Genomic DNA, 19,016 nt, shown 5'->3' on the forward strand with positions numbered 1-19,016 from the left:
CTTTACCTTTTATTGAGTCCATTTTGTAATAATAGTACATAAACCTGTTCACTCTACCATTTCTCAGATTCTGAAACTATACTGCAATGTTTGAAATTGATTAGATACATTTCTGATCTTTTTAGTGAGTTTTTGCTCGTATTTTCCCTGACTTTTGCTTCTGTTCATATTATACAAATACTTCGTTTAAATGACTCACTTGTCTTTTTAAAGGACGCGAGAACTCTTGGAACTGGGTATTGATAATGAAGATTCAGAACATGAAAACGATGATGACACCAATCAAAGTTAGTGCACAGAAAATCTGCTAATCCAAGAAATGGCTGCCTCAGTAGTTCCCCTTCGAGCTTTTTAACTTCATTATTTTCTGTTTGGGTGGGAATTTCTCTTTTCTTCTCTGTGTCTCATTTCTTACATTTTCTGTCCATTTTTGATTACACATTCTTGCATTATACATTTTAAAACTAAGGATGTATTAAAGAAATGTTTAAACTTTCCAGCAGTATTTTTAAAATCTATCTCTTCTTGTATTTGTCTTAGTTTTATGTTTACCTTTACTCTTAATGTGCTCTTATTACATTTAATAAAATCTTAGCAAAACCTTTCATATTGATGCAAAATAGATTTAGCCAAGAAAATGAGAATTACCAATTATAACTTCCAGATATCAGAACTCTAGGAATTAATGCAGGGAAAAGAGAAAACATCCCAACTCCAGACTTTTCTCCGAAAGTTTTGATACCACAACACTTCTGAGTCCAGTGAAGTTTATTTGTGGGTTTCAAGTCATTTCAGTTGGTGCCAAATAATGCATTTTCCAGTTTCTTATTATCAACTAGTAATTTTATTCCGCCTATAGAAAGACAATTGACCTAATTGCTATTTCTTGAGAACCCAGCCATAGCTTACTGCTGTTTATATGAAAACAAGGCATTGCCAAAGTTTATTCCATTAAGGAGAGTTGGTGCTAGTGTGCTGACTTACTGTTGAGATACGTAACTTGTTCAGACATTACTCTCTGCTTAGCAAATGCTCAGGTTTCAGCTCCTGATCATCTTCTCTGGAGTTGTCAGTGAGTTGGGTCCTGAATATACTCATTAATGTAACTGTATTTGGGTAGTGGGTATCTGAGGAGATAAAGAGGAGGATATAGGAAACCTCTGGTACAAAAGGGCACAATATTGTTAAATGCTGATTTTTATTTTGCATTTTTTATTGTAACATACACATAACATAAAATTTGCACATAACATAAAACTTACCATTGTAACCATATTAAACTGTTACACTTACATTGAAAAAATAACAAAATTTTGGACTATTAACTTGTTTTTGAGTGGCATTACAATTTTATAAAAGAGGTAATAGGAATTTTGGATTGAGCAGATTAGTGGTCTGTTATCCCAATCCAGGAATTAAATAATTTTCCTAAAAAACAAAAATTTTATCTTTTTATGTTTAGGTGCTACTTTGAATGATAAGGATGATGACTCTCTTCCTGCAGAAACTGGCCAAAACCATCCATTTTTCCGACGTTCAGACTCCATGACATTCCTTGGGTGTATACCCCCAAATCCGTTTGAAGTACCTCTGGCTGAAGCTATCCCCTTGGCTGATCAGCCACATCTGCTGCAGGTGAATTAAACAAATTCGTCTTAAGGTTTTTTTCTAATTTTTTTCTTTTAAGTATTCAATGTAACTAGAATATTTCTGTTAAAATTCCAGCCAAATGCTAGAAAAGAGGATCTTTTTGGCCGTCCAAGTCAGGGTCTTTATTCTTCATCTGCCAGTAGTGGGAAATGTTTAATGGAGGTTACAGTGGATAGAAACTGCCTAGAGGTAAGACAGTAAAAGTTTTTGTAAGATATTATTTATTAAGGACAACTTGTTCCAGCATACAGATTTTTAGAAATGCACTAATTCAGAGTATTATATTTTCTGATATAATAGAAGTGTCAGAAATTCCTGCCTTGTGATATAATAGGAAGAATTCCAACACTGTCATTAACTTGCTGTCAGATTACCTCATCCATAAAATAGCAGCCTTCTTTTGTGCTTTGTCTGTTTCACAGAGCTGATTGTTGTATGTGGCAGAAAATTTAAATTTTCATGTATAATGAAAATATATAGATGACATATGTAGTTTTGGCTATAACTTGCTGAACTAATTTTACTCAAGACTGTAGATAAATAAGGTAACATTAATAATGATATCTAATATTTGTTGACTAATTCTGTCTCCTGGGCGTTGGTCTCCATCTTTATAACGATGTTTGGTAGAATGCATTATCCCCCTAATTTTATGGGTAAGAAATTGAGTCTTGAAGAGAGTAAATAAATTTTATGTGGGAATGTGTTTGTGTCACATAACTAGTTAAGCGGTAGATCTAGTTTTGATCTGATTTGGGAGCCTAAAATTAAATGCTACTGTTTGTCCACTGAAAAAGTAGTAAAACACTAAAAAGCAGGTTTAGAAGACATGTAGTTGAATAGGATTTTTTTATTATCTCAGTGATAAAGGAGAATGTACTACTGAAAATATTAAAAATATATGAGACTTAAGTACCACCAATATAATCAAGATTCCCTTAAAAGTTCTCTGAAGTTCCAAGGCAAGAAGTTAATTTATTTATTTTTTATTATTTAAAAAAATTTTTCTCTCCCTCTTTCTCTCCTCTTTCTTCCTCTCCTTTACTTACTTTTTTTTCTTTCCTTCTCTCAAAAAAAAAAAAAAATTTTTGAGACAGAGAGTCTTGTTCTGTCACCCAGGCTGGAGTGCAGTGGCACAATCTTGGCCCACTGCAACCTCCACCTTCTGGGTTCAAGTGATTCTCTGCCTCGTCTCCCAAGTAGCTAGGAGTACAGGTGCCTGCCACCATACACGGCTAATTATTTTGTATTTTTAGTAGAGATGGGGTTTCACCATGTTGTCCAGGCTGGTTTCCAACTCCTGACCTCAAGCGATTCGCCCATCTTGGCCTTCCAAAGTGCTACAATTACAGGAGCAAGCCACTGTGCCCAGCCAAGTGAATTTAAAAAAAAAAAAAAAAAAAAGGGTCGGACGGGGGCGGAGGGGCTCACGCCTGTAATCCTATCCTACCACTTTGGGAGGCTGAGGTGGGCGGATCACCAGGTCAGGAGTTTGAGACTACCCTGGCCAACATGGTGAAACCCCATCTCTACTAAAACTATAAACAGCATTAGCTGGGCGTGGCCGCAGGCACCTGTAATCCCAGCTACTTGGGAGGCTGAGGCAGGAGAATCGCTTGAACTCCGGAGGCAGAGGCTGCAGTGAGCCGAGACTGCACCATTGCACTCCAGCCTGGGTAACAGAGCGAGACTCCAACTCAAAAAAAAAAAAAAAAAAAAAAAAAAAAAAAGTTATCTGAGGTTGGTTTGGTAAATGCATTAGAATTGGTGGTCAGCCAGGGCCATCAGACAAAAGAACCACTGAAGCTCCACAAAGTGAAAAAAAAAAAACTTGCATATGAATCCTGTATTACTAAGTTGAGGACAAAATCTAATTAGTTTTTTTCCTCTTAATTTGTAACTTTTAAATGTAAATATTCATAGGTTCTTCCAACAAAAATGTCTTATGCTGCCAATCTGAAAAATGTAACGAACATGCAAACCCGGCAAAAAAAAGAAGGGGAAGAGCAGCCCGTGCTACCAGAAGAAGCTGAGAGTTCAAAACCAGGGCCGTCTGCTCATGATCTTGCTGCACAATTAAAAAGTAGCTTATTAGCAGAAATAGGACTCACCGAAAGTGAAGGGCCACCTCTTACATCTTTCAGGTATTTGCTAAGATCCTTTGTTTTTATTGTTCAATACAGAGTTAAAGTGTATATATATATACACATCTCCATGTCTAGTTACCTTATAGACTTGCTATTATCAGCTCAGCTAAGGGGAAACTGAATAATTAGAGTAGAACTTTCTAGATTGGTGATTCACACTTATCTGTGCTCCTTTGCCAACCTTGTAATTCTTTTACAAGAGGTAGGTTCTTTGCTTATCTAATAAAAATTTGTTAGTTTATACTGTGGTTCTGTATGATTTTACTCTATATTTTTGGGTTACATGGTATAATCATTTTTTTGCTTAGATTTGACCTAACACACTAGTTTTGAAAATAAGATACACTGTATATACATTGTCTAACAATCATATAAGGCAGGGGAGCATTGTGGGCTTGGGTGGCCCAAGTTTCCTAGAAGCAATATGGATTGAATTGAGATGGTTAGAATGTGCAGAAACCGATCGGAGAGAATTAGAGGTAGGGAGGCCAGTTAGAAAGCTGTTTGTTATTATTAATAGTTTCAGTTAGTTGAGGGAAAGGTGCTGAGGCAGAATGTTGGCTTTGGGGATAGAAAGGACAACATGGAAAGGAAGAGAAACTTAAGATGGACTTGACTACTTTTAAGGAACCGAAGGAAGAAAAAATCTGCTTTTAAGTCTGGGCAATAGGGAAAGAGGTGGTACTACTGAAAAGAAATTCAGGAGAACCATCATTGTGGTGAAGGAACTGTATGAAATGTTAGCCATGCTGAGGTTGACTCGGGCATCACTAATGTGAATATACTTAAAAAAGGGAAATTCTGGTTCATGGTGAAAGTTTGAACTCTGGAGGTGGATCTGGGAATCAGCTAGATGGAGATGGACATTGGACTTGTAGGAGAGGAGGTAAAATGAAAATGAAGATAAAACATAGCCCAGGAATTTTTTCATATGTAGAAGACAGAAGGAATAAGGGAGGAAAAATACTAAGTTCTGCAGGGAACAAGTAGCTATGAAAAAGTTCTCTAGTAGACAGGACACAGTTTAAAGAAGTTAAGAACTCAGAATATCTAAAGAAAAGTAAATTACTACTGTTGTACAAAAACCAGTCAGTCTTTGAAATTGGCTAAATTATTTTCCCCACCCAAACTTCTTGCAGGCCACAGTGTAGCTTTATGGGAATGGTTATTTCCCATGATATGCTCCTAGGACGTTGGCGGCTTTCTTTAGAACTGTTCGGCCGGGTATTCATGGAGGATGTTGGAGCAGAGCCCGGATCAGTACGTATTCTGTGCACTTTAAATTTCACTCTGCTTGATAAGCACATATTTCAGAGAATAATCTGTAATGCTTTGCTTTTTTTTTTTTAAGATCCTAACTGAATTGGGTGGTTTTGAGGTAAAAGAATCAAAATTCCGTAGAGAAATGGAAAAACTGAGAAACCAGCAGTCAAGAGATTTATCACTAGAGGTAAAGGTATTTAGATTTTCTTATACTATACCTGTTTTATGCTATTTATATAAATTTTAAAACATGCAAAATAATAATAGCTTTCCTTAGGGGTATGTACTTACAGTTAAAAATTTAAAGAAAATAAAGAAATGTTAGCCACCAAGCTTTTTAAAAATGTAATCACCAAATTTAGAATACTGGTTTTCTCTGGCAGTTTGGTTTCCTAGCATCCTCTATGAATTTTTTTGTTTCAGTTTTTAAGTATCATTATGCATGCACTGAATAAAACATTTTTTGATGTGTTTAATTCCATTGAGACTATTATTTATATTGATGCTCAAATTATATCTTTTTTGGCTAGTGGAAGTCTTGAGTCAATTTTGATTCCTGAGTACTTTTGACATCACCCCAATAATTTTTGATAACGTTCTTACTTTCTGGTATATTTCATCTTGTGCATTTCTTGTCACAGATCTTAATTCAGCCATTTCTTCAAGTAGCCCTGACTCCTTTTAGTAGGAAATTGTGTTTTGAGATTACAGTCTGTGCTCTAGGGTTGCGTATTGCTACTGGGTCGATTATGGTATCTAGGCCTTTTTAATTGATACAGTTTGGAAATGCACTTTAATTTGTTCTTTTTTTAAAAAATCAAATAAGAAATTAATAGTGATACTCCCAATTCAGATCCAAGATTTAGGACCACAGGGTGGTGGTGGTTATTTTTGCTGCCTTTTTTTTTTTTTTTTTTTTTGGAGACGGAGTCTTGCTCTGTCACCCAGGCTGTAGTATAGTAGCATGATACTGGCTCATTCCAACCTTCACCTCCCAGGTTCAAGCGAGAATTCTGCCACAGCCTCCTGAGTAGCTGGGATTATAGGTGCCCACCACCATGCCTGGCTAATTTTTGTGTTTTTAGTAGAGATAGGGTTTTACCATGTTGGCCAGGCTGGTGTCAAACTCCTGACCTCAAGAGATCCACCTGCCTTGGTCTCCCACCTGGCCCTGCTTCTTAGATCTTTATCTCCATCACTAGAATCTGAGTTGGAAGCATCGCTTGAGTCCAGGAATTCAAGGACAGCCTGGACATCATAGTGTGAGAGACTCTGTCTCTTAAAAAGAATTATAGCATCAAGACTACCACTAACAAAATGATTATTCAAAGTAGTTTATTTGTAGATTTTTGTCCTTAGATCATACACAGTTAGAGATACACCATTAAATAATTTTGTTTTAAAGTCACTTGAAGTAATTCTTTGTGTGATTTTGCTACCAGCTCTATAATTAGGGCGTTTTGTTTCATTTTGTGTTCAAGATTTTAGGGATTCCTTTTTTGGTTTTATTTTGTAATCAGTGTAAAATATCTACAGTGTGGCAAAGTGAACTCTACTAGAATCTATATAAGTCTAGTTTCCATTCTGTTTCTTTTACCATTTTTTTTTTTCAGTTTATTTCCTTCCCTCCCTTTAAAAAAATATAAGCATATGTATGTATTAATTACATACCACCTCTCACCTACCGAAACATATTATATGTTTTAGCCCATCTTGCCTTTTCCAGTTAATAGTATATCCCAGAGAAAATGCAAGATGTTGTTACCTTCCTTTTATAGCTGCTTAGTATACTGCAGCCTGGATTGTCATCCTGGATTTGTAGCCAGTCCCTTATTGACTAGGTATTTGAGCTTGTTTCCAGTCTTTTGCTATTAGAGGTAGTGTGATGAATGGCCTTGTGGGTTTTTTTTTGCTAGTGTGTCAGAGATAGATTCTTAGACATGGAATTGCTGGGTCAAAGAGCATGTGCATATAATTTTGCTAGATATTGACGAATACTTTTGCACAGTAGTTGCATAATTCTGCATTTTCACTATCAATGTGAGAATGCCTGATTCCTCACAGTCTTGCCAGCAGTTGTTGAATTTCTAGATTTTTGTTAATCTGATAGGTAAGTAATAGCACCTCAGTATAGTTTTAATTTGAATTTATCTCATTTTGAGCAAAGTTAAACATTATTTCATATATTTAGGATAGTTATATTTAACTCAGTTAATACGTTTGCTCATTTTATTTTTCTAAGTTGGCTTTCTCTTAGATTTCAGAGGCTCTTAATGTAGCTGTAGGTGCTGGACACACTCATTAATGAATATGTTTCTTTGTGAGAGAAGGTGCAAACAGTTTTTCCGGTTTGGTTAATTCCCCTGCAGCCTCCTGCCCACTTAGCTTGTCATCAAGGGATTCATTTGTGTTTTCTCTAGTAACATCCCTGACATTTGGTATTTTGGTATATCCCACAATTGAACAGATTATTGTTTCCTATTGGAAAACAATAGGACCTTTGAAAGCAGGTGTTAGAATTGCATTAAATTCTGTTGTCCTGATTGAATTTGCAAGACAGTCTTGTGTGCTTTAAAGTGTTGTATTTGGTAATGGATAAGCTTCTGAGAACTTTGATTACTTTGTAGTTAAACTCAAGGAAAAGCTAAAACTAGAATTTTAGATTTTACATAGAAAAATTCAAGCTATCTTCCAACATTGAATTTATTATTTCTTGATGTGCTTTAATAGGTTGATCGGGATCGAGATCTTCTCATTCAACAGACTATGAGGCAGCTTAACAATCACTTTGGTCGAAGATGTGCTACTACACCAATGGCTGTACACAGAGTAAAAGTCACATTTAAGGATGAGCCAGGAGAGGGCAGTGGTGTAGCACGAAGTTTTTATACAGCCATTGCACAAGCATTTTTGTCAAATGAAAAATTGCCAAATCTAGAGTGTATCCAAAATGCCAACAAAGGCACCCATACAAGTAAGTACTCTACACATAACAAGCATCATAAAAATTATTTCCTTGTTCATCAACCAACAGTGGTAATCATGGATTATATATGTGTGAGTGTATAAATTACGTTTTTAAATAATTTTATTCTAGATTGATTTAATCTTGTTTATTCTAATTAACAGCAATTTGATCTTTTACGGACACATTTATTTTGATAAATGTTTGTGATTATGCTAGTTAGTTTTTCATCTCAATTGTTACATGTTGTGGGGGGTGGCTGGGTAAGAGGTTGTAAAGATACATGGTGATACAGCACTTTGGGAGGCCGAGGCGGGTGGATCACGAGATCGAGACCATCCTGGCCAACATGGTGAAACCCCGTCTCTACTAAAAATACAAAAAAATTAGCTGGGCCTGGTGGCACGCGCCTGTAGTCCCAGCTACTTGGGAGGCTGAGGCAGGAGAATTGCTTAAACCCGGGAGGTGGAGGTTGCAGTGAGCCAAGGTTGCACCATTGCACTCCAACCTGGCACCTGGTGATGGAGTGAGACTCTGTCTCAAAAAACAAAAACAAAAACATACATGGTGATATAAAAATTCACCAAGCAAATCGATTTGCAGCATTTCCTCCACTTCAGTATTTAACTCACACAGATATTTGAGAAAAAAGATGCTACTCTAAGAGCAGTGGTATTCAAATTATGATTTCCAAACTTGCTACTGGTCCCCAGTGAGATAAGGACTTGGCAACCAAATGTAAATCAACTGTGTCATGAAGCTCACTGTTGAGCAAGACTTAAAAAAAAAATCCTGGTGCAAGCTTATTACCTCACGGAGAATCAGCACTTTTGGGTTAGGACCCTTTGCTAAGTTTTAAGATTACAGTGAGCAAAACTTAAAATTTGTGAACGTTACAGAAGGCTTAGGAGATGATAACTGGTGATTCACGTCAAGTAGGAACAGAAGTTATCAGGCTTGTAGATGGATAGAGGCTGAATGAGAGTAGAAAGGATTGAGGGTGAAAGAATGCTGAGCGTTCCTAGGTTTTCATCAATTTCACCGTTTCACTTTCTATAATACTACAATGAAAAGAAATTTGGAGATGTGAATGAGGAAACTGGGAAACCATAACATTTCAAAAGCATCTTTTTTTGTACACTTGTTGGAAACCATACTCTAGCTTTGGCTTAGGAATTTAAAAATAATAATAGGTAATACTCTGGCGGCCTTTAATGCTTTCATGGTGAAAACTAAGAAAAGAGGATATTTAAATGACTCTAATCATGTAAGAAATTTCAGGATTATTTATAGTGACACTATCATAACCTCAGTTGCTATATATTATTTCACAGCTTTGACATGACAAGGAAGAAAATTTATTAACAAATATTGAGTGAACATCTATTATATGCCTGGTGCATTCTACACAATTACTTCCAACCCTGAAAACCGTAGGGAGAGAAAGGCATCAGCAACACAGATGCTAGGGAAGGATAATCTTTAGCTGTCATTTTTTTTACATTTGTCTTACTTCTTTGCATTGACTTTGAAATTTAAGGTATTTGCATTTGCATTCATCTAAATAAAGTATATTTCTCATTTTCTTGTAGGTTTGATGCAAAGATTAAGGAACCGAGGAGAGAGAGATCGGGAAAGGGAGAGAGAAAGGGAAATGAGGAGGAGTAGTGGCTTGAGAGCAGGTTCTCGGAGGGACCGGGATAGGTAAATTTTGTGTCTTTTATTCAATGCCACCTGTTTGAATGAATTGGAGATAGGCCTGTAAAGGAAAGAATCTTAATTATGGATATTTTAGAAAAGTAAAGTTTTAATTTTGAACTTATGTATAGTAACTAAGAATAAAATACAATAACTAAGAATAGTCTACTAATATTCTGCTTTAAAAACCTAGAGGCAGTTGAAATTGTATTGAAATTATATTCATTTTAAATTTATCTGACTCAAGTTCCTAACTGAAGTATTTTACCCATATCATTCTCTCCTAAGTTTATCTGAAAATTCTTAGTTTTTCAGGCCAGGTGTGGTGGCTCATGCCTGTAATCCCAGCACTTTGGGAGGCCGAGGCATGTGAATCATCTGAGGTCAGGAGTTCAAGACCAGCCTGACCAACATGGTGAAACCCTGTCTCTACTAAAAATACAAAATTAGCCAGGTGTGGTGCATGCCTGTAATCCCAGCTACTTGGGAGGCTGAGGCAGGAGACTCCTTTGAACTTGGGAGATGGAGGTTGCAGTGAACTGAGATCATGCCATTGCACTCCAGCCTGGGTAATAAGAGCAAAACTCTGTCTCAAAAACATAAAGCAAAACAAAATCTTAATTTTGGCAGATTGTGCTGTTTAATTCTTTGAAGTTTTCTCGTCAGAATGGGTTGCACTTTACTTTTGACCAAAATTTCCAGGTTTGTGTGGGGACTCTTGATATCTGATATATTAAGGTCCTATTCCCTTACAATAAAATTTCTAAATTAAATAACAAGATCTAGATAATTTTTATTTTCCAACAATAATGTCTTGGCCTTCTTCTGTCTTGGCACCATAACTGATTAACTTACATGCTCTGGTTTTCTAACTTTTTTACTAGTCGTGCTAATATTTTTACTTGGTAGCCAAAGGAAGTGAAGTCATAGTAGCTTTCTTTCTCTTACAGAGACTTTAGAAGACAGCTTTCCATCGACACTAGGCCCTTTAGACCAGCCTCTGAAGGGAATCCTAGTGATGATCCTGAACCTTTGCCAGCACATCGACAGGCACTTGGAGAGAGGCTTTACCCTCGTGTACAAGCAATGCAACCAGTGTGTACTGTGTACTTAGTCACCTCTTAACCGGCTGTGATATTTTTTTTGCTTTTGAATTAAGGATGGTGTTTAAAAAAAAATTCTCAGCTACTGGCAAAACCACATGGTTAGGACTGTTCTTAGTTCTGCAGTAAGAAGGAAGCTTAGGAGGGAATAAGGCAGTGTGTACTGGAGGATAACTGTATAGCTTGAATTTTTATTTTTCTCCACTCACCTTAGGTTGGGACCCATTCTGTCTTCCTTGCATGCTAAAGAATTTGCTGTGCATTATATTTATTTATTTCTTGTAACAATTTGAACAAATTGTTACTACTTTTGGAGTAGACTTCATCTGTTAGCCAACTGTAGTTGGAACACATTAATGCTGATTAGTTTTGCAGGGAGAATTGTATATTGAATGTTCTGTCAAGAGTTTTCCTTTATACAGTATGAAACACAAATCAGTTATGTTTTTTCTCCTTAGGCATAACAGTATGTATATATTTTATAGCAAAAGAGTAATAGAGAAAACTATTATTTCTTGCAGCAAGTCATCAGCCTCAAACATAGGTATCTTTTTCTCTTCCCTACCCCCTTCTTTTTTTCTACCCTAAAGAAAAGATATTTCTGGCTCTCTAATGAAGGGGGAAAAAAAGGAAGTTACGTATATGTATGTTTAACTCAGAGATTTAAAACTTAAAAACAAAACTTGTCATACAAATATTATAAGTAGCCTTAACAAGATTGTGGTAGTGCATGGACTGTTTTATTCCCTGCCAGAGTTCTCTATAATTGATCTTCCAGTTTCGTAAAAGACATTACTTGTTCTGAAATGTTGGTATTTGTTACCCAAGTTTCTTATATTTTTCTCTTTTTACTTTTTTAAAATAAAAGATTGTAGATGTAATTAGACAAGAGGTTTTAGAGAGTAGTCAGATAACATTTGTTCATCATTTATAGGCATTTGCAAGTAAAATCACTGGCATGCTGTTGGAATTATCCCCAGCTCAACTGCTTCTCCTTCTAGCAAGTGAAGATTCTCTGAGAGCAAGAGTGGATGAGGCCATGGAACTCATTATTGCACATGGACGGTGTGTACAATTGGGGAGGCATTTCAGTTTAAACGTCAACTACTTATTTTCATTATGTGGGTGCCATCATATCTTAAAATTTATGTCATAAAGTATAAGACTTTAAATGTAGTTTTACTTAAAAAGATTTTAAATGTATTTTTAAATGATAGCTTACATTCCATTAGTTAGACAATTTAGTTTCTTCTCATGTATTAGAAAGGTAGAGTTTTAGTAGTTATAGGTTATTTAGAAATTACGAAAGAAGTACATCTCAAATTATCAGAATACCCTCATGGCAAAGGCCACATTATACCTGAGTTCTTGTCATAACTGTGAATTTCTTTTAGGTGTCCTGATTTATCTTAAAAATTCATGCAAGTTTTTGCTTTCTGTTCTGTAAAGTATGAATTTAATATGAAACCTTAAAAATATCTAACAGATTATATATCCCTTTTTCCAAAGTGATAGGTAAAAGTGACTTTAGGATGATAAGGCTGTTCTCAAGGTAAAAGTGACTTTAGGATGATAAGGCTGTTCTCAAGGTAAAAGTGACTTTAGGATGATAAGGCTGGTCACGGTGGCTTGCGCCTGTAATCTCAGCACTTTGGGAGGTCAAGGCAGGCAGATCACCTGAAGTCAGGAGTTCAAGACCAGCCTGGCCAACATGGCAAAACCCTGTCTCTACTAAAAAAAATTAAAAAAAAATTAGCCAGGTGTGGTAGCAGGCACCTGTAATCCCAGCTACTCAGGAGGCTGAGGCAGCGAGAATTGCTTGAACCCAGAAGATGGAGGTTGCAGTGAACTGAGCTGAGCCACGCCACTGCATTCCAGCATGGGTGACAGAGCGAAACTCTGTCTCAAAAAAAGGAAAGTGGCCACATTTATGCTATAGCTTCTATCCTGGGTCTACTTTGATACTGTTTCCAAGTGTTTATTATTTTAGATGAAAATTTGTATTTTTTTCTTCCTCATCATGATTTTGAGTTAGGAATTTAGAGTAGATACAGTCCTAGAGATGTATAAGCTGGTAGGCTGGGCACTAGAGCTAAACAGTCACTTCCACAGCCTTTTAATGGTCCAAGCCAAAGACTATTGAGAGAAATGTGTTTTATTTGCTTTGCTCCTACTTTCTTCTCTGGATTTTATGTACTGTCTATTTATTCTTCTGTCCTGTCTCTGGAACTACAGCACACTGGTATAGCTTAGTCCATTATAGAAAATTCAAGAACAATGTGCATTTTTGGTAAAAAGATTTTTGTTAATATATGTAAGAGTTGCATATTTAGTCATGATTTCTGTTGAATGCAACCAGTATACAATATTGATGGCTTTCACCTGGCTTTATGGAGTAAACAGTGAATTTATTAGTATTCTAGAATCATTAAATTCACTAGAGAATTTTATTCCTATTGCATTGCTTGCTGAACATTTTTCTGTTTTTCTACAGTGCTCCCTCTGAGCATTGTAGAAGTGTTCCAGCACCCCATGAAGACTACATTCATTTAGTCAGGTAGCCTTTAGTCCATCATCTTGAATCATACACATAGCATCTAGTGATAGACTTTTTTTTAAAAGATTTGTACTACCAACTTCTCTGCTCCTACTGCATTAGTACTAGTGGGTGCATTGGGTATTTATTGACTTCAAAACTTGAATGTATTTTCTCCTTTTAAATTTAAATTGTACACTAAATTCTAGAAGTCTCCATTATCTGGAATGTGAAAGACTTTTTGTTTTTAGGGAAAATGGAGCTGATAGTATCCTGGATCTTGGATTAATAGACTCCTCAGAAAAGGTACAGGTAAGGAACATTTTGTATATGTGCTGATAATCCCAAAATTTAAATTATAAGAAAATTTAAAGGGGGTGAAAGCGGAATTTCTGAAGAAACTATGTCTTTATAAATAAAATGAATGTTTACAGAGACAGAAGCAACGACAAATATATTGGTGTCATGCATAGAATCAAATAATAAGATTGGCTTAGTTAGGCCTCAGTATAATCCCACTCATTTGTTAGCATCCATTTGAGCACAGCCTAAATTAAGCTTTACTTTGGAAATGTAACAAATTGAAGAGCAGAGAGGGAAAGACTATAGAATCCTAGGAGTCATTCTTTAAAGAAGTAGCTGGTGCCAACATTGCAAAAACAAGTGACATACAGTGTAAGGGAGGCTTTTTAGTTGGCATTGAAACAGTTGCACATAGACCATGAGACTTCAGTTGGAACCTTACTAGGTTGATTGCCTACTAAATTCATATTAATTAATAAGACTCAGGGTTTTCACAACTAAGTCATTCACAATGTCTGGGATACACTACAGTTATTCAGCATCCAAAGAGCCAGGAAAGACTGACCCACCTCTCCTAGGAAACGAATCAATAGATGGTCCATGAGATGACCCACTTGTTGGAGTTATCAAAGACTGTATCCATGTTCTGCAAGATTAAGGTGAACACTAGTGAATGGAAAGATAGAGGTTCTCAGCAGACACATTGGAAATTCAAAAGAGAGAACAAAGGGATATTTTTTAGAATTAAAAAGTGCAACATCTGAAAGAAAAAAAATCACAGAATGGGTGAGTAGCTGAATGAAGGTGTCAGTCAGCTTGAAGCTAGATGGAAATTACCCCTTCTGAAGAAAAGATAGAGAAAATATTTAAAACAAAAGGACTATTTCAGGGAGACCTGTGGGACAGCTTCAAAAGATATAACATTTATGTCACTACTCAGGGGAAGAGAAGAAATTGCTGTAGAAAAAATATTTGAAGAAATAAATCATGGCTGAACACTTCCTAAATTTGATAAAAAAACATAGATTTCCAGATTCAGGAGTCAGTGAACTCAACAGAATAAACTGAAAGAAAACCATGTCAAGATACATTATAATCAGAGTTCTGTAAAATAAAGAAATACTCTTGAAAGCAGCCAAAGAGTGGTTCTTTACCTATAGGGAAACAGTGATTTGAAAGAGTGGATTTCTCACTAGAAAGTATGGAGGCCAAAATGCAAACTTATCAAAGTGATGAAAGAATTACATATCAAGTGAAAAGAACTTCAGGCAATAAAGTGAAAGAAGCTTACCCGAGTTTCATTAGATGCCTTTATTTTAACAACAGAGAGATGTTAAAGACTTAATAATACACAAGCTTTGTAAGTTATATTCTGAAAGAGCAAATTAAAAGTTTATTTACCTTTAATTTTGTTACACACATACATTTAAATATTTATGTTGCTCTTCCTACCTGACTTCATTTGAATGATTTTAGAGAACCATTTCATATGTTTTGTTTTTTTCAGTGAATCTTGAGGCTTACTCTCTGATACTCTCTGTTAGCAGGAAAACCGAAAGCGTCATGGCTCTAGTCGAAGTGTAGTAGATATGGATTTAGATGATACAGACGATGGTGATGACAATGCCCCTTTGTTTTACCAACCTGGAAAAAGAGGATTTTATACTCCAAGGCCTGGCAAGAACACAGAAGCAAGGTTGAATTGTTTCAGAAACATTGGCAGGTAAAAGAACTCTAATCTTGTGTTTGAATTTTTTTTTAAATTTCAACTTATGACACTTTCTAAAATATGTTTGTTTTAAAATGTATATAGGCTGGGTGCGGTGGCTCACACCTATAATCTCAGCACTTTGGGAGACCGAGGTGGGAGGATCACCTGAGCCCAGGAGTTGGAAACCTACCTGGGCAACATGGCGAAACCCCATCTCTACTAAAAATACAAAAAAAATTAGCCGGCATGGTGGTGCACACCTGTGGTCTCAGCTACTTGGGAGGCTGGGGTAGAGCCCAGGGAGGTTGGAGCCACCGTGACTGTGCCACTGCACTGCCTGGGTGACAGAGTGAGACCCTGTCTCAAAAACAAAACACTTGCAGGCTGGTGTTCCTGGTTTGTTTTTTGTTTTTTGAAGTTTATATGCTGTACTTTATACTGGATAGAAATGAGGCTGTAGAGAATTTCTCAAAATATTAATATGTATATTTATGTTTGGGGGGTATATATATTCTAGAATTATTTAAATCTTATTTCTCTGTCTTTATTTTTAGGATTCTTGGACTATGTCTGTTACAGAATGAACTATGTCCTATCACATTGAATAGACATGTAATTAAAGTATTGCTTGGTAGAAAAGTAAGTGATTTTGATGAACCCAGTTGCATTCACAATTGCAAAAATTTTCTTTTATAAAATAATCAAAATGTTAGCATACTGTTCATAGCATTCATTTACTATTAAATCTTAAAGCATTGCAGCCATTGTAAATAACTGTTAACCATTTAATTAAACAATTATGGTCAACAAAAATAAAAAATTACTGAGACAGGAAAAGACTGTGGGGCGATGGCATAGCAGAGTGGATAACACAGGTGGCATTGGAGGTCTGACAGACCTACATCCTGTTGCAAACAAATATGCTGACATTTCTGCCATATTTCCCAATTTATAAACTGGTATGAAACACAACATTGTAAATACCTGGCAAATAGTAAATGCTCAGTAAATTGTATCCACTATTACTTGGCACAACTTGTTGTACCAAGCGGTAGAGAAGGTAGTAGCATTGAAAAGAGCCTTCCAGGCCAAGCACAGTGGCTCATGCCTGACATCTGTAATCCCAACACTTTGGGAGGCCAAGGCAGAAGGATCTCTTGAGCTCTGGAGTTTGAGACCAGCGTGGGCAACATATGAGACCCTGACTCTACCAAAAATTTAAAAAGTTAGCTGAGTGTGGTGGCATGCACCTGTGGTCCCAGCTACACTTGGGAGACTTAGGTGGGAGGATCCGCTTGAGCCCAGGAGTTTGAGGCTTCCATGGGGGCATGATTGCACCACTGCACTCCAGCCTGGGTGACAGAGTGAGACCCTATCTCAAAAAAAAAAAAGCATTTCAACTTCAAAAATACATATAAGAAGCACATGGGAGTAGCCAAAGAATGTAAGCAGTACAATACAGCATGCTCAATACTGATCTCTGGGTGATGGAATTAACTTACCTTCTTTATGTGTTTTTATAGGTTGATAGCCTGCACTTCCCTTTGTGATGGCAGGGGGAAAAGAAAAACCGTTTGCTCTAAAATCAATATACAATGCTAATTTTTCAGCTTTTGATTTAAAACAAAACCACCTACATTCCTAAAAATATTTAGAGAAATTACGTGAAACAAAATAAATGGAATAGACAAAGTTTTTTTTTGCACTCTGTCACCCAGGTTGGAATGTAGTGGCGCGATCTTGGCTCACTGCAACCTATGCCTCCCAGGTTCAAGCGATTCTCATACCTTTAATCTCCCGAGTAGCTGGGATTAAGTTCTTAACTGTTGTCCATAGATTCTTAGAAACTGCAACTTTAATTGAAATGATGTATAATGAAATCAATTTTTTCTTATCAACATTCTAATGAAATGTTATTTGAGAACTTGCTGTTTGTCATTTCAAAGTTGCAGCTAAGAACCTATCAACAGCATCTTTTTTTGAGATGGAGTCCCACTCCTTTGCCCATGCTAGAGTGTAGTGGTGTGATCTAGGCTCACTGTAAACCTCCATCATCTCCTAGGTTCAAGCAAGTCTCCGGTCAGCCTCCCAAGTAGCTGGGACTACAGGCGTATACAACCACACCTAGCTAATTTTTATATTTTTAATAGAGATGGAGTTTCACCAGGTTGACCAGGCTGTTCTTGAACTCCTGACTTCAAATGATTCCTCCACCTCGGCCTCCCAAAATGCTGGGATTACAGGTGTGAGTCATCACATCACTGAGGCTTTGAGGATTTACTTTATAGTCTTTTTCCAGAGGTTCATGTCACACATTTGATAAATAAGCATTGTGTTAAAGCTTAGTCTCCTAATAATTCTCTTTAATCAGACCTACTGATGAGTAATTTCTATTAGTACAAGAATATGATTTTTTTCTTTTTAACTCTGACCCTATTAAATTCTTAACATGTTTGGCTAAAATGTTCTTCTTTGAAGAACTAGACTCAAAGCTTGACAACATAAAATTTTTGATATATTAAGTCTTCAGCAGGAGTTAGTAAACAGCTAATGAATCAGATAGACTCAGGTTTAACCCAATAAAGTGACCTTGGGGGCAAGTTACTAGATTTCCTTGAGCATCAGATTTATCATCTGGATTTAATTATATTTTATGTTACTATCAAAAATAAGGTATATATTAAGTTCAGAGCCAGCTGCTCCCTATAATTAGTGTTTGATAAGTAGTACAAAGTTTTGCAGTTGTAGAACTTAAAACTATTCGGCTTTCATTGTTTTTTCAAAATATAACACTTTTACTTTGAAAAGCAAATATTGTCAGAGCCAAAAATTTATTAAACTTACCTCTTTAAACAGTAATATACCCAGTGGGAAATTTATCAGCATATCTTCAAATTAGATAAAATTCTGTATCATATTATTTTAATTTACTAATTACTTGAACAAAGATGTTGTTCCTTTTATAACTGAGTTTCATATAATTACTTTTTTAGGTCAATTGGCATGATTTTGCTTTTTTTGACCCTGTAATGTATGAGAGTTTGCGGCAACTAATCCTTGCTTCTCAGAGTTCAGATGCTGATGCTGTTTTCTCAGCAATGGATTTGGCATTTGCAATTGACCTATGTAAAGAAGAAGGTGGAGGACAGGTAAAGCAAATATGTACTTTTCTGAATCTGGCAAGAGAGTTTGGTTAAACTGCTGTGCTTGTCTTATGTATAGACAGTTTAGTTAGGGACTGAAAGAGATGAATGTGTGTATACATAGAAGAAATAGATACTGTAGGAGATAAAGATGGATCAAGAGTTAGTGAGACTGAGGTAGAAGGGCTTGTACTTTGTTTTGGCCTAAAATGTTTCCATCTCTTAGATTATGGTCAAATAAAGAATTGTCTTTATATTTTAAATTTTTAGGAACTAGTTTTATACACTGTTGATATTTTACTGCTTTGACAAAATTGCCTTTAAATAGCACTGGTAAATTTTTCACAGGTCGAACTCATTCCTAATGGTGTAAATATACCCGTCACTCCCCAGAACGTGTATGAGTATGTGCGGAAATACGCAGAACACAGAATGTTGGTAGTTGCAGAACAGCCCTTACATGTAAGTGTTTCTTTAAAGTGTTGCGTGATCTGATG

The 19,016-nt window shown here is 36.2% G+C and overlaps 1 protein-coding gene across 8 annotated transcripts in view; it reads left to right on the forward strand.

The window, feature by feature from the left end:
• UBR5 (ubiquitin protein ligase E3 component n-recognin 5) overlaps window positions 1-19,016 on the forward strand; it is a 160,562-nt gene that overhangs the window by 132,973 nt on the left and 8,573 nt on the right. For 4 of the 8 annotated variants that reach the window (XM_054246352.2, XM_054246357.2, XM_054246356.2 and 1 more), the window contains exons 42-56: window positions 214-287; window positions 1,463-1,635; window positions 1,726-1,839; window positions 3,574-3,794; window positions 4,937-5,057; window positions 5,149-5,253; window positions 7,791-8,034; window positions 9,618-9,729; window positions 10,674-10,818; window positions 11,761-11,891; window positions 13,614-13,674; window positions 15,210-15,388; window positions 15,931-16,015; window positions 18,370-18,525; window positions 18,868-18,981. In XM_054246352.2, the coding sequence (XP_054102327.1) occupies window positions 214-287; window positions 1,463-1,635; window positions 1,726-1,839; window positions 3,574-3,794; window positions 4,937-5,057; window positions 5,149-5,253; window positions 7,791-8,034; window positions 9,618-9,729; window positions 10,674-10,818; window positions 11,761-11,891; window positions 13,614-13,674; window positions 15,210-15,388; window positions 15,931-16,015; window positions 18,370-18,525; window positions 18,868-18,981 (2,035 nt within the window). The remainder of the gene's footprint in view (window positions 1-213; window positions 288-1,462; window positions 1,636-1,725; window positions 1,840-3,573; window positions 3,795-4,936; window positions 5,058-5,148; window positions 5,254-7,790; window positions 8,035-9,617; window positions 9,730-10,673; window positions 10,819-11,760; window positions 11,892-13,613; window positions 13,675-15,209; window positions 15,389-15,930; window positions 16,016-18,369; window positions 18,526-18,867; window positions 18,982-19,016) is intronic. The other 4 variants (XM_054246355.2, XM_054246358.2, XM_054246353.2 and 1 more) reach the window with 3 other exon arrangements.

The sequence above is a fragment of the Callithrix jacchus genome, chromosome 16 (assembly GCF_049354715.1).
Source record: "Callithrix jacchus isolate 240 chromosome 16, calJac240_pri, whole genome shotgun sequence".
NCBI lineage: Eukaryota > Metazoa > Chordata > Mammalia > Primates > Cebidae > Callithrix > Callithrix jacchus.